The sequence below is a fragment of the Parus major genome, chromosome 23, assembly GCF_001522545.3.
Source record: "Parus major isolate Abel chromosome 23, Parus_major1.1, whole genome shotgun sequence".
Taxonomy (NCBI): Eukaryota; Metazoa; Chordata; class Aves; order Passeriformes; family Paridae; genus Parus; species Parus major.
Window position 1 is genome coordinate 500,359 of NC_031791.1, and position 14,563 is coordinate 514,921.

At 63.3% G+C, this 14,563-nt stretch overlaps 2 protein-coding genes across 5 annotated transcripts in view; both read left to right on the forward strand.

Moving 5' to 3' along the window:
• Positions 1–6,243, forward strand: part of TMEM222 (transmembrane protein 222) — a 6,949-nt gene extending 706 nt beyond the window's left edge. Inside the window, exons 2-6 of one of the 2 annotated variants that reach the window (XM_015649237.2) lie at positions 1,271–1,355; positions 2,006–2,037; positions 2,695–2,791; positions 3,073–3,203; positions 4,136–4,447. In XM_015649237.2, coding sequence (XP_015504723.1) covers positions 1,271–1,355; positions 2,006–2,037; positions 2,695–2,791; positions 3,073–3,203; positions 4,136–4,223 — 433 coding nt within the window. In that variant the 3' untranslated portion in view covers positions 4,224–4,447. The other variant, XM_015649235.2, reaches the window with a different exon arrangement.
• A 3,064-nt stretch (positions 6,244–9,307) lies between these two features.
• The window catches only part of SYTL1 (synaptotagmin like 1), a 6,563-nt gene continuing 1,307 nt past the window's right edge, over positions 9,308–14,563 (forward strand). The window contains exons 1-15 of one of the 3 annotated variants that reach the window (XM_015649500.3): positions 9,308–9,477; positions 10,104–10,217; positions 10,992–11,262; positions 11,547–11,695; positions 11,771–11,879; positions 12,188–12,227; positions 12,480–12,579; positions 12,729–12,811; positions 13,136–13,255; positions 13,340–13,506; positions 13,578–13,680; positions 13,779–13,940; positions 14,008–14,086; positions 14,154–14,253; positions 14,327–14,532. In XM_015649500.3, coding sequence (XP_015504986.1) covers positions 11,042–11,262; positions 11,547–11,695; positions 11,771–11,879; positions 12,188–12,227; positions 12,480–12,579; positions 12,729–12,811; positions 13,136–13,255; positions 13,340–13,506; positions 13,578–13,680; positions 13,779–13,940; positions 14,008–14,086; positions 14,154–14,253; positions 14,327–14,532 — 1,639 coding nt within the window. In that variant the 5' untranslated portion in view covers positions 9,308–9,477; positions 10,104–10,217; positions 10,992–11,041. The remainder of the gene's footprint in view (positions 9,478–10,103; positions 10,218–10,991; positions 11,263–11,546; positions 11,696–11,770; positions 11,880–12,187; positions 12,228–12,479; positions 12,580–12,728; positions 12,812–13,135; positions 13,256–13,339; positions 13,507–13,577; positions 13,681–13,778; positions 13,941–14,007; positions 14,087–14,153; positions 14,254–14,326; positions 14,533–14,563) is intronic. The other 2 variants (XM_015649502.3, XM_015649501.3) reach the window with 2 other exon arrangements.

Sequence of the window (14,563 nt, forward strand, 5' to 3'; positions counted from 1 at the left end):
TTCCCGTGAGTCGGGACCGGATTCGCCTTCCCAGGCTCGCCAGCCAAGTGTGGGCAGGCTCCAGGGAAAACTTGGGAGCTGTGCTCTGGCCGTGGGAACGGGGAAAGCTGTGGCTGTGGGGGCTGTCTGGGCACAGCGGGGCTTGTTTTTCCACCTTCCTCTTCCCCTCGGGTTGTCGGGTGATGTTTGCCGAGCCCGCAGCCAGGTACAAGATGTGGTGTGGGGTGTGCCGGGATCGGGAGCGGCCCGGAGCTCTCCTCGCCCGGGAGAGGCTGCGCTTCCCCTCTTGCCGGCTCTTTCATCTCTTTCATCTCTTTTATCTCTTTTCTTCTTTGATTGCTTAAAATTTTCACCTCAGCTTCTTCCTGGAGGATTTTCCAGAGCTTTTTAACATTCCCAACCCCACTGGGAGCGGCTGCCAGAGCCACTCAGTCCCTCAGGGAGAGAGGAGAGAGCAATCGGGGAGATCAGCAAAGCTGAGGATGCCAGAGCATGTGGGAGAGGGCTGGAACGTGACCTGGAGTGTTTCCTCCTAGGGCTAGTGATGGCAGGAGGCTGGCATGTGGGTCTGGGAAGGGAAAGGTTTGGGATAGAGATGTGATGGTGGAAAGGGTTTGGGATAGAGATGTGATGGTGGAAAGGGTTTGGGATAGAGATGTGATGGTGGAAAGGGTTTGGGATAGAGATGTGATGGGAAGGGAGAGGGTTTGGGATAGAGATCTGATGGTGGAAAGGGTTTGGGATACAGATTTGATGGTGGAAGGGGTTTGGGATAGAGATGTGATGGTGGAAGGGGGTTGGGATTAAGGTCTGCAGCTCCCTGGGGCTGTAAATATCCATCAGGGAGAGGGTCTGTGAAACAATGGGATCCTTTAGGGGAGGGAATGCTCTTCCTAGAGCCAGGAGCTCTGTTTTCTGTCTGGAGAGCTTCAATCTAGGTTGCTGTGGAAAGGTGGGCAGGGTGACCTGATTTTTGGTTGCTGGAGTGGAAAGTCCGGTTTTATCCCAAGGCAGCTCCTCCAGGATCTGATGTTTGTGCTTGGCTGCACAAAGGGGTTTGTGTGGGTGGCTGGGCCTCGCCAGGAGGTGTGCAGGGCACTTTGGAGTGCGGTGTTCTGTTCCAGAACAGAACCCTCCTGCCAGCGGAGCTGGGGCTGTTCCCCTGCCCTGGTTTGTTTTGCAGCCCTCTCCTGCCGTTGGCTCCCAGCCCTCGCAGCCGTGTGTCCCTGCTGTGAGCAGGGACAGATCCTGACTCTCCCTGTCCTTGCAGGTGGCTGTTCCCCATCATTGGCCACATGGGCATCTGCACCTCTGCCGGCGTCATCCGCGACTTCGCGGGGCCCTACTTCGTGTCCGTGAGTACCGGGACCCCCGGGGGCCTCTGGGCCTGCCTTCTCCAGCTCAAATAACAGCTCCAGGCCTCCTGGGGGAGCTGGGGTCGCTGCTGTTGCTCCACTGGAGCTCATTTGGGGGTGTGATAAATTATGGCTGGTTAGGTGAGGAGAAGGGGGAAAAAAAAAATCTTGTGTTCCAAGCTCTAAATTGGGAGTTTAGGGCTTGAATTCTCTTATTTCTGGGGAGCAGAAGTGCCTTCAGCTGCCCCAGCGTGGTTGTTTCTGTCCTGCTGCTCAGCATCAGGAGTGTGCCAGGCCTCTGAAACTGCTGAGGGTCCTGAAAGGATTCTGAAAGGAAAGAGTTTTAATTTGGGGTAATTAATGCTCCTGATAGACTGAGACATTTGCAACCAAGAGTTAACAAAATATTAACACTTAAATAAAACCCCCAAAAGAAAAGGAGGGGAAGAAGGCACAGGCAGATAAATGTGAGTGGAGGGTGGATATGGCCCTGCCCAGCCCAGGAGTGTGGGAACAGTGGGAATCCAAGGCACAGCTGGGATTGGTGTCTGGGGCAGGCAGCTGTGAGACCTCCAGCCCCATCCACACCCTGAACATTGGCTCCATCCTCCTGAGTTCCATCCAGTTCTCCTTTTTGTTTCTTTTTGTAGGAAGACAACATGGCATTTGGGAAACCTGTGAAGTAAGTGCTGTCTGTCTGTGTTAAACTGAGCCCTGCATTCCTGGGGACAGAGGTGCTGTGACCTTGCTTTTCCTGCTGCTCAGCCGCCCTCCTTCACCTTGGTGTCTCCTCTGTGTCTCTGCTTTCCAGGAAACCACGTTAAATGAAATCTTTTTAGCAGCATGCCAGCAGCGTGGTGGTGTTAATAACCAGAGCTGTGTGGAGCCTTTGTTAGAGAAAAGGCTAAAGCATCCTAAGATGATGTTAACAAGTGCTCTGAGTAAACGCTGTGCTGATGAGCTGATGTCACTGACATCCTGGCAGTGCTTTGGGGACGGGAAGGGCCTGGCTTGGTGTCTCCCAGGTCAGGTTTGTGTTTAGAATGGCTGAGAGGTTCCTTTGGAGCGTGGGAGCAGTGGAGGGCTGTCCCCCTGAGCTCTGTGATTTGTCTCTCTGGGGTGCTGAGGGTTCTGAGCAGCCTTTTGCTGCCTCTGCTTGTCCCAGGAGCTGGGCTCCCTGCATTTCAGAGGCCCTGGGCTTATCCGAGCCCTTTAAGCTTGTGCAGGATGAGGAGTGGTGCTCCATGATCCTCCTGGCTCCTCTGCAGCTCAGGAGGCTGGGATTCCCCAGGGGAGGAGCAGGCAGAACAAGGCAGAGGAAACTTTCTCATCCCTGTAGGTACTGGAAGCTGGACCCCAGCAAGGTCTGTGCCACTGGTCCCAACGCCTGGGACACGGCCGTGCACGACGCGTCCGAGGAGTACAAGCACCGCATGGTACTGTCCTGTCCTGGCTGGGAGGGGACAGGGAGCAGGGATCCCCCAGAGGGAGCTCCCAGAGGGGTTCTGGATCCCCCTGGAAGTGCTCAAAGCCAGGCTGGAGCAGGGAGCTTTAAAGTCCATCCAACCCAAACTGTCCCACCATTCCGTATCTCCGCAGGGGTTTGGGGGATCCCTCCCCGGTGTTTGGCTCCTTGTCACGGGACTGAGACATGTGGCTGTCCAGCAGGAGTGGGAAACCTCAGGGACAGGATTTCTGACCCCTTCTTGTGTTCCAGCACAACCTCTGCTGTGACAACTGCCATTCCCACGTGGCCCTGGCCTTAAACTTGATGAGATACGATAACAGCACCTCTTGGAACATGGTGAAACTCTGCTTCTTCACACTCCTCTACGGCAAATACGTCAGGTGAGCTGAGGGACAGCCTGCATTTGGCAGCAGAAGGGGCTCTTTCCTTCTCCTCAGCCCTCTGGAGCATCCCCTGGCCCGTGGAGAAGGGAGGGACATCCCCCCAGCCGTGGGTGTGTTGGTGCTGGGTGGTGCTGTCACTGTGCTGTGCTCAGCAGGAGAAGCAGCAGTGCTTGCTGCCTTGCACGAGGGGCTGCTCCCAAAATGCTGTTTCTGGCTGCTCATTTGGAGTGCCTGGAATTTGGGAAATGCTGGCTAGAGCAAATCTCACTCTGTGCTGTCTCCTGGCTGGGTTAGGTCAGAACATAAGGTCACAGGATGGATTCTCTCCAAGGATTACTGCTTTCTCTCCCCTCTCTTGAGCCTTGTTTACATAAAAACTGGTCTGATTTCCAGCTGCTCTGGAGCTTCCAACCAGTGGGGAGGGAAACCCCGAGCTTTCCTCAAGGAAAGGGTTTGAATCTCCTTTTCAGCTCCTTGTGCCTGAAGAGCAGATTCTGTGAGGACTGCCCTGCATGAAGCTCCACTTCTGTGGAGTCTTCCTTGTTCTGGAGGAGCTTCTTTGCCTGCTTTTGGGCAAGGGCAGCTCCAGCTGTCTTGGATAAATCCAGCAGCACTGGGAATAACAAGCCCTGTGGTAATGAGGTTTCATTTTCTGTGGCCTGTTACCATTCCTGTCTGTGCAGGTACGAAATGGGCTTGTCTTTGACTCAGTTTAAGCTGGAGGGAGGCTCCAGCCCTGTTTGTGATTTATTTATTGTGGTCCTGGTTGAGTTTCAGTTTTTAACACTGAATTTTCGGGATGGGGTGTGTGGCAGTGCCAGCAGCAGGTAACAGGGGTCTGTCTCCCTCTGATTGCTCCAGGTATTCTCCCATCCTTTTGTCTCTGCTGATTTCTCACATTCAGACCTTCCCCCCTTTCCCTCCTGCAGCATAGGGGGGTTTGTGAAGACCTGGCTGCCCTTTGTGCTGCTGCTGGGGGTGATTGTGACCGTGGTTCTCACGCTGCACCTGCGGTGACGGCAGCGCCGGGCACCCAGAGGAACAGACTGTGGCTGATCCAGCAGGATGGAGCCCTGGCACTCCAGGAGCCTTTTCCAGGGAAGGTGGCAGCCCCACCCCATCGTGACAGCTCATCTTCGTCCCCTGGAGCTGGCTTCTCCTCCTCCTGTTGCTGTTCTGTCGATGGTGTCTCCCAGTGCCGGGGTCTGGAAGCTTCTGCGCTCTCCCTTTCTGCAGCTGGGGAGGTGGGAATGGCTCAGGACAGGAGAGGGGTGGGCACTTCCCTTTCAGTGCTGAGAAAAGCCTGGAGGCACACACAGATACACCTTGGCAGGGTCTCTCTGATCCCCTGCGTTCCTCCCCTCCCCAGATGCTTCCTCAAGTTCCCTGGCTCTGCAGCTGGGGGTTGCTGTTTTCCCCGTGGCACATCTCTGCAGCAGCACACGTTCCAGGGGGACTGTGGGGTTCCTGCTGGGAGGATGGGGTGCCCCAGTGCTCGGGGATGGCCCCAGCAGCGGAGGGAGGGTGAGGAGGGGGACACTCCTGAGGGACACTGCCAGGGCCACCCGCCCCGCTGGGCCTGGAAAGGCAGGAAGGCTGCAGGGCTGCCTTGGGAATGCTGGGGCAGGGTGCAGCCCTCCAGGAGCCTGCTGCAGCGTTGGGAGGCAGCCCTTTGTCCCTTTCAGCTTGTGCCAGAGAAAATCTCCCTGCTCCTCCTGTGCTCTCAGTTGCTAAACCTGGCTCTGCAATCCTCACAAGCCACTTGTTCCCCTTTGATCCCCGAGTCTCGCAGGCAGGGCTGGGGCAGAGGCTGAGCCTGGGGCTGCAGAGAGGAGGGGAAGGCACTGGGATCTGCCCATCTGGCTGGGTGTGCAGCAGCACAGACCCCTGGCTTTGTCCTGGCTGGTGCCAGGTGGGGATTGAGGAGTGGTCTGGGGACAGCAGAGCTGTCTGGACAGCACAGCTGGGCACAGGTGTGGGGAGCAGGATGGGAGGGGGGCTGTCCCTGAGCACCAGGCAGGAAGGGAGTTTGGATGTGACCTGGAACCCCTTCACAGCTCTGCAGAGCTGGTTCTGGAGGGCTCTGAGCCAGGGGGAATTCTAAAACCAAGCCTGGCTGGAGGGCCCTGTGCAGCTGAGCAGGTCCCTGCTGCCTGCAGAGGGGGAGAAGAGCTTCTCCACTCACACCTGAAAAACCAGCCCATACTCCAGCAGCTGATGGATTCCAAGGAATCCATTCCAAGGAGTGCTTGTGGCCAGCAGGAGAGCTTTTCTGGGGTCCCTGCCATGTCTGCAGCTTCCTCTGACTGGGAGCCCACCCACTGGCACTGCTGGTTTTCAGACCCCTCCCCATGTGCTTCTGCCACATCCCTGACTCCTCCAGCCATCTGGAGACTTGGACCCTCCTCTTGAGCTCATTTCTGTGTTTTCCCCTTTTCCTCAGTCACTTTTAAATCAGCCCTCGTGCTCCTGCTCGTTGTTGTCCCTCTGTCCCCCCATGGTGGCCTTCCCCATCAGCCTGGAGCTGGAACACTGCGGTGGCTGCTCCTTTCCGGGGGATGGAGGCTGCTGGGGCTGCCTGGAAGCCGAAATCCTGATCAGAGAGGCCCTGGATGAAAGGACAGAGTGTTCTGAGCTCTGTTCTGTGCCCAGGAGCCGCTGCCCAGGGTGAGCCAGGGTGGGAGAGGGGGATGCCTCCCTTGGAGTGCCCGGCCCCGGGGCTGGATCCTCCCTCAGCAATAACCTCGGCCCGTCCCGTCTGTGTTTTGTCCACGAGCTCTACAAGAATTGCCAAAGCCGAGACTTGGGGGTGTCAGGGGGCCCCTGGACTTCCAAAACCCCGCTGTGAAATTCCCTCTCGTTTGCTCCCGATGCTTTTTACCAGAGCGGAGTTTGGAATGACGAGGCCGAGCCCCCATCCCTCATCCTTTGTTCCCTTCATCTCCGCGGGGCGCTGGATTTCTTTGTAAATATTTAAACTCTGCTTCTGTGGTTTCATAATCCCGACGGCAGGGAAATAAACTGATTTCTGTGGATATCTCCGAGTGTTGGATCTCTTCCTTCCCCCCAGCCCTCAGCCAGGAGCGGGGTTGGGATTGGGATCTGCCCCCTCCACCCAGCCCTGGCCTCTCCTGCCCAAAGGAGCCGGATCCTGAAGCCTTTGGCTGTGTGAACTCTCCTTTTCCCTGCTCCTGGGAGAACTCACAGCCCTGCTGCTGGCAGGGTTTGGGGTGGGAGAATTCCCCATCCCTGCAGTGGATGTTAGTGGGATTTAGTGCCGGCTCTGGACGCCTGGGCAGGGGCAGCTGAGTGTTCCAGGGTGGGAGATGGATTTTGCCCAAGGTTGTGAACAGCTTCCCTTTTGTCTCTCCTGTGTCCTTTTTCTGGGAGGCTCTGCTTTCCCAGCTCCCTTCCCAGCCCGGGGTCCCCCAGTTTCCCCGGGGAGGGGACGCCTGTCCTGGCCCTGGGGCTGCCCGGAGCAAAGAGCCAGACTCGTTTTCCCCTCTCCGGCAGGATGTGGGAGCTGGGAGCAGGGAGAGCTGTTCCTGCTGACTGTAGATGCAGCCACGATTTTCTGTTCCATCTGATACCCAGAGGCTGGAGCTGCAGGGGGGAGTGCATCAGCCTTAAAATTAGGTTGTGTCCAAGGCCAGGGGATTTCATGGTGCAGCCATTTTATGGAAGAGCACCTGGATCCTCCTGCTCAGCCCCTCCAGGCGAGCAGCCTCGGCTCCTGCGGGCTGGCAGGCGGCCCCGAGCGTTTATCCCGCACACATCTGTCCCGAGGTGAGGTGAGGATGCCAAAGCCCCGGGAGCGCAGGGGGCCCTCCCCGCCTGCCAAGCCTGGCAGCATTTTCCAGGCAGTCCCCTGCTGCCGGGAGCCGCAGGGAATGCGGGAGGGATGTGGCTCGGCTCCCGGAATGCGGGGATTCCAGGGGAGCAGCCGGGCTGAGCGTGCCCGCAGGGTCCCACCCCGGTGCCCCGGACCGGAGCCCGGCCCAGGGCAAGAGAGACCACGGAGCCAGCCCCGGGAGCCAGGGATGGGATGGGATCCATGGGATGGGATCCATGGGATGGGATCCATGGGATGGGATGGGATCCATGGGATGGGATCCATGGGATGGGATCCATGGGATGGGATGGGATCCATGGGATGGGATCCATGGGATGGGATGGGATCCATGGAATCCATGGGATGGGATGGAATGGGATCCACGGGATCCATGGGATGGGATCCACGGGATGGGATCCATGGAATCCATGGGATGGGATCCATGGGATCCATGGGATGGGATGGGATCCATGGGATGGGATCCATGGGATCCATGGGATGGGATCCACTGCAGCCACACATGGCCTGAGCCCTCATGCCCGAGTGGCCGAGTGTGACTGAGCTCTGCCCCACCAGGGCTGGGAGCAGGGCTGGGGGTCTCTGACCTCCCTCCCTCCCTCGGGGAGTCAGGAATGTCACCGCCTTTGAAGTGGGGTCACTTTCCTGCAGCTGGCCGGAGGGGAGGGGTCCCAGGGGTCACCCCCTTCGGGAGGCCACAAAGGGCTCCCCCAGCAGCAGAATCCCGCTGCACTGGGGTGCGCTGGGAGCTTTGGAAGCTGCCGGGGGCCGTGGTGCCTCCCAGGCTGTGGATCCCTCCTCATCCTCATGTTCCCCAGCCAGGCCTTGGATGTCGTTCCCAGACTTGGCTGTACCTCCCGGAGCCGAGGAGCAAGTCCTGGAGGGGAGCAGGGCTGGGAGCAGGCTGGGACTCGCCTGGCTCGGGGCTGCCCACGCAGCAGGAGACAGGAGCTGTCCTCAGCTGTTCGTGACATGGACGCTGCCACTCCAGGAGAAAACCAACCCCGAGCACCTGGCTCGGGATGCTGGGGGCCCGAGCTGTCCCTGCCTGTCACCGGCAGCCGCTGGCTTGTGCAGCCTCCGGCCCCACCCCGCACTCTGTGCCACCAGGGCTGGGACACCCTGCAGGATGTGTCCCACCTCTCCTCACACCCTTCTCCATCCCGTGAATGGATGGAGAAGCAACAAAAGGTCCAGAATGCCCAGAATGGGCTCGGTGCCAGCCTGGGGTGACCCAGAGCTGAGCCCCCCGCCCACGAGAAGCCCTTTGGGGACTCAGGTGTCCTCATGTCATTGTTCCCCCGCTGCACAGGCCTGGCTGCATTCCCAGGACAGCCATTCCAGGGATCCCATTCCTCTGGGACCTCCCCAGAGCTGAGCAGTGAGCGCCCTGAGAAAAGAGCAGGGGCCCATGGACAGACACACGAAGCCACTGCTGAAGTCTCATTTCCTGAGAAACCAGGCTAAAAATAATCCCCTTTTCTTGTGGTCCTGTGCTCGGTGTGTGCTGCCATCTCACATTAAAGCTGGGGGGGAGCCTGACCCCCACCCCCAGCCAGCTGCTCTCCCTCTGGCATTGAGGGAAACTGAGGCACAGGTCCCTCTGTGGTTTATCCCTGCCCGGGTTTATCCCTGCCTGGCACTGCTGGCCCGATCCTGCGTGGGGCTGAGCACCCAGGATGGACCCCCGGGCATTCAGAGCTAGATGGAATTGTTCTAGGATGGGGCTGTGGGGCTGGATATATCCGTGGGACAGGAATGTGGGGCTGAGGGAGCCGTGGGGTGAGAACCACGGTTTGAAGAGGAGGCTGGGGCTGTTCCGTAGGCTGGGAATGCGTTCTGGGATGGGAGCCATGGAGCCAAGGACACCCTGGGGGATGGGGTCCTGCAATGTCCCAGGGTCCTGATGTTGCTCCACACTGGGTTTTTGGGGTGGGGGGCTGCAGGGGGCAGATGTACCGCTCCCCCCGTGCCCAGCACAGACCAGTCCCCCCAGTTCCCCCAGTGCAGCCCAGGGGCTCTCCCAGGAACCCCAGAGCCACATCCTGCCCCCACCCCCCGTGTGACACCAGGGTGGGACATCTCCCACCCCATCCCTTCTCCACACCCTTGGCTTCGGGCCTCTACCGGGTTTGGGGTCCCCCTGCCCGGGGCGCATCCCCACTGCGCCACCCCTTCCCGGGCGCCTGACGCCTCCCAGTTCAGCCCAGTTCAGCCCAGTTCAGTCCCGTCCGGCGGGTGCTGCCGGCTCCAGTCCCTGCTTTCCTGCCGCCGGGCGCGGAGGCGCTCGCAGGGCTGCGCTTGAGTCACCCCGGGTACAGCACCCAGCCGGGGGTGGGACCGCGGCCACCGCGCACCCACCGCGGTCCCCGTGGGGCGCTGGGGGGCGGGCGAGCCTCGGAGCCCCCGGCACCTGGGCAGGTAAGGGGGGGTGTGGGGCTGAGCAGTGCGGGGGGGCTGCAGCGGCTCCTGGGGTGCGGCCCGGCCCCGCTCGGGGGGTGCGCACTGCCGCCCCCCGCTCTGCTCCCCAGCGCAAGGCTGGGCTGGGGGCTGCGGGTCACGCACTCAGAGCTGACTTTCCTTGTCCCCACGCTGTCACCGAGGCCTGAGGGCCCCGTGATGGGGTCCCTGGCTCCGGGGGGAGGCGAGGGTGTCCCGGGTGTCGGGCAGCCCCGGCTGTGCTGGATCTGCCGGGATCTGCCGGGATCTGCCGGTTCCTGGGGCTGTGGGGTCCCCCGGGAGGGGCTGGGAGTGGCTGCGTTTTGGGGAGGGGGTGCGGGGGGTGTCTCACGCCGTCCGGACCCCCTCTTCATCCTGTCGGGCTCCCTGCGATGAAAAAAGGGGGACGTGCACCCCCACCCGCTGTGGCTTGCTGGGGAGGTTTAACTGGTTTGACTGGTGCCCCGTGCGGGGTGGGGGCCCGGGCGCCCAGCACCCCCCTGCGCACCGGCGGGGCTCTGGGGCTTTTGTTTTGGCTCGGTTTTGGGGACCCCAGCCGGAGCTGGGCCCCGGGGCAGCCCCTGGCTCACAGGAGGTGCCGTTTTTAGGTGCTGGCTCTGTTCCGGGGTGGGGGGACCCCCCCAAGTGGCGGCGGTAAACAGGATACGAGCGGAGGCGGCGGGGACACAGCGGCAGCGTCACCCCCGCCCCGGGGACAGCCGGTTCGTGTCCCCCAGACCCCTGCGGGGCGGGTGGGGGTCACGGGCTGCCCCGAGGGGCTCCTGCTGGGGCTCCCCTGGTGTCATGGGGGTCCCTGGTGCTGGTTTGCTGCGGGCTGGGCCGGGGCCGTGCTCACCCACCGTGCTGGGGGTGTCTGAGACACCTGCGGGGCGGGGACAGGACCCTCCGAGGGGCTGGGGACAGGCTGGGACAGGGCCACCCGTGGGGCGGGGTCAGGGTCTCCTTTGGGACTGGGGATGGGGCACTGGTGGCGGTGGGACCCCAGCCGCGGCTCTGGGGGGGCCCGGGGGGGTCCAGGCTGCTCCTGCCCCACGGCTGCTGCAATTTCCTGCCCTCGGTGACACCAGGCAGCGCTTTCCCAACAGCGGGGACAGGACGGGCCGCGGTGAGGCAAGGCCGGGCATGGGGCAAGACCCCTCTGGGAGATGCGATGAGCCGAGTCCGGTCTCAGCCGGGTTCGGTCTCAGCCCATCGTGGCGGCAGCCGAGCCTTTCTGCCATCTGTCCCTGTGCCCTGGCACCCGGTGAATCCCTGGGAAAGCGGGCAGGGCACAGCCGGCCCTGAGCAAACACGCTGGGCAAACACAGCCCGCGGGCAGGGTCCCGGCAGCGGGCAGGGCTGGGCTGGCACCGAGCGGTGCCCCCGGGCCCGCCCTTCTCTCGGCACCCTCGGCATCGTCCCGCACCTCCTTTGTGCCCGGTGGGGTCGGGGGGTGTTGGGGGTGTGGGCTGAGCTGTTCCCCCATGTCCTTTCAGCAGGATGAGCGGGGGGGACCCTCCCCAGCGGCCCCGAGCTGCCTCTCCAGATGCTGGCATCGCTGGTGCACGCCCGGCACGCTGAGCCCCCCGTGTCCCCGGGCGGGCCGGACCCTCGGGGTGTCCCCGCCGTGTCCCCGGGCCCTGCCATGGCTCTGGAGCCCGAGGCGCTGCTGGACCTCAGCTTCCTGACGGAGCAGGAGCGGAGCTCCATCGCCGAGGTGCTGCGCCGGGACTGGCAGCTCCGGCGGCGAGAGCAGGGACGCATCAGGTGGGCTGGGGGTCCCTGCTCGCCCTGACCCACGGGGACAGCACGGACCCCCCAGAGCAGCCCCGGGGACAGAGGGGCCCGGCTGAGGGTCCCCTCTTCCCCTGGTGATGGGGTCACCGCGGCGCCCCTGGCCCGTCCCACCGGCACCGAGGCTCCCAGGGGTCCCGGGAGGGGGTGGCTGCTGTCCCCCGGCCCTGCACCAACTGGGAGAGCTCCGGGGCAGCGGCTCGGTGCCGGTGGCGGTGCCAGGGCGGGGGTCCCAGTGTCCCCCTCCCTCCCACCAGCAAACTCCGCAAGTCGGTGTCGGACCCGGCGCGGCTCCGGAGCCTCACCGGGGACTGGTTCTGCGACGCCCGCGCCCAGCGGCACCAGCAGCAGCTGCTGGGCTCCGACCTCGTGCGAGCCTCCATCCGCCGCAGGAGGCGGCCCCGGGGTAAGCCAGGGAACGTGCCCGGGGTCAGGGAATGCGGGGCCGGGCTTGGCCCGCTGAGCTCCCCGATGTCCCCAGGAACGGGCGGCCTGGAACGCGGCCCCAGTCTGGGCGAGCTGGAGGCCATTGATGAGCCGCTGGCAGAGGAGAAGGAGGATGAGGATGGTGCCTTGGAGACGGACGAGAGGTGAGGGAAGGAAGGGTCAGCCCACAGGCACCCCTGGGCTGGTGGCACCTCACTGGTACCCACTGGGGGTGGCACAAGGGGCTGGAGGGGGAGCAGGACCCCTGGTGAAGGGGATGGTGCAGTCAGGGCCGGTGTCTGCCCATCACTGGGGGTCTGGTTTCCCATCCCCTGTCCACCACTGTCTCCCACCATCCCGGTGTCCGTCTGTCCATGATCCCAGAGTCCATCTGTCCATGATCCCAGTGTCTCCCACCATCCTGGCATCTGTCCACCATCCAGACCAAGCTAACGGTGCTCTCTTCCCACAGCTCCCCCCCAGAGGAGGTGCAGGAGGCCACTGAGCCCCAGGTGGGTCCCTGCTGTGGGGTTGAGGGGTACCTGGCACCCCGCTGTTGGTGGGGTTCACCCTGCAGCACCCCCAGCCCCGCCCCAGGGTTGTGCTGTGCTTGGAGTGATCCTGAACGCTGGGGAGTGGTGGGAAGTGTCCCACGGAACATCCCACCAGGTGTCCCATGGCCCCTCCTGTCCCCAGGAGCACAGAGGGCTGGGCTGGGGGACGAGGGGGTGCCCGGGGTCCCGTCCTCACCCTTTCCCTCACAGCCCGGCCCCCCCGCCCCGGCTGAGGAGGGGACCCCGATGTCACAGGCGCTGCTGCAGGGTGACATCCTGCTGAGGGAGCAGGACAGCCCGGCCCAGCCAGGTAACTGGGCAGGGGGTGGGTGCAGCGGAGGTGTGGGGGGCTGCAGCCCCCCAGCACTGCTCACCAGCCTCCTCCTGCCCCCCCTGCGGCTCTTCTCGCTGCCCTGGCCAGGAAAGCGACCCCCCTCCCACCGCCCCTTGTCCCTGCAGGTGAGTCGGGAGCTGGGAGTGGCTTCGGCTCGTCCAGCGCGGAGGAGGATGAGGAGGAGCCGGACTCGGCACACGCTGGGCAGGTGGGACGGGGGCTGTGTGGAGCTGGGGGGGCTGGAAGGGATTGGGGGAAGCTGGGGAGGGTTGTAGGAGTTTTGGAGAGGGTGTGGGGGGTTTATGGGGCTGCAGGGTCTCAAGGGGGCTTTAAGGGGTTGAGGGGCTCCATGAGTTTGGAGGGCTGGAGGGGTCAGTACAAGGTTGGAGGGGGCTGTGTGGGGTTTTGGGGGCCTGGGGGGACCGAACAAAGCCAGCACAGGATGGGCTGTAGCCAAGCACTGAGAGCTGGGTGTCCTCAGTGAGTCTGCAGGCCCAAGAGGGGGGATGCTGACCCCTCTTTGCATTCCCAGAGACCAGAGACCCCCGAGACGGATCAGACCCCCCCAGCCCCTCTGTCCCCACAGAACGGCCACACTGCCCCGAGCCTGCTGAGCACCAGCTCCTCCGTGTCCAGCCTCAGCTCCTCCACGGTACGGGGCCAGGGCCGGGGCCGGGGCCGGGCGGGGGGCGCGGGGGCACCTCCGCAGCCCCCCCTGAGCGTGCCCCCCCTGCAGCTGAGCGGGAGCCTGATGAGCCTGTACAGCGAGGGGGAGCTGGGCAGGGTGGCCGTGCAGGGCTGTGTCCAGTTCTCCCTGCGCTACGACCCGGCCAGGAAGGAGCTGCAGGTGCACGTCCTGCGCTGCCGGGAGCTGGCCCAGGCCAGGAAGCAGCGCTCGGACCCGTGAGTGCCCCAGCCCCCCCTGGCACTGCCCACCCTGGCCCCACCGCCCCCAGCTCCATTTTTGGCCCCAGGTACATCAAGACGTACCTGCTGCCGGACAAGTCCAACCACAGCAAGCGCAAGACCGCCGTGAGGAAGAGGAGCTTGGATCCCGTCTTCAATGAGACCCTCAAGGTTTCTCACCCTCCTTTGGGGTGGGTTTGGAGGGTCCCCACGGTTCAGGCTGGGTGGGTGGGAGTGGGCGATCTCAGCCTGTGTCCCCTCCCCGTCAGTACAAGCTGGAGAAGAGAGACCTGCAGGGCCGGACCCTGAACCTCTCCGTGTGGCACCACGACAGCCTGGGCAGGAACCTGTTCCTGGGGGAGGTGGAGGTCGCGCTGGGCTCCTGGGACTGGGCCAACACTCGCCCCGAGTGGTTCAGTCTCCAGCCACGGGTGAGCTCCTCGCCCCCCCAGCCCCCCCGCTCAAGCACTGCCCCCGTAACGCCCCCGTCCTCCTCAGACGCCCATCCCCTCCGACGGCCTCGCCAGCCGGGGCAACCTCAACCTGGCGCTGAAGTTCCTCCCCGCTGGCTCGGAAGGTGAGAGGGGCCCGTGCGGGGCCGGGGCTCGGCTGTGCAGGGGTGCCCTGACCCTTCTGGCCCGCAGGAGGGGGGATGCCGCCCACGGGGGAGCTGCACATCTGGGTGAAGGACGCTCAGAGCCTCATCCCGCTGCAGAGCGGCACCGTGGACGCCTTCGTGCAGTGGTGAGGGGGGGTGACAGCCTGGGGGCTCCCAGAGGGGGGCTGGCTGTGCCCCCTCACCCCGGTGTCCCCCCAGCTACGTCCTGCCGGATGACAGCAAGGCGAGCCGGCAGAAAACGCGGGTGGTGAAGCGGAGCCTGAGCCCCCTCTTCAACCACACCATGGTGTACGACGGCTTCCAGGCCAAGGACCTGGCCGAGGCCTGCGCCGAGTTCACCCTCTGGCACCACGAAACCTTCTCCAAGCGCCAGCTGGGCGGCATCCGGCTCAGCCTGGGCACCGGTGAGGAGGAGGGGTCCTGGGGGTGTCCCCA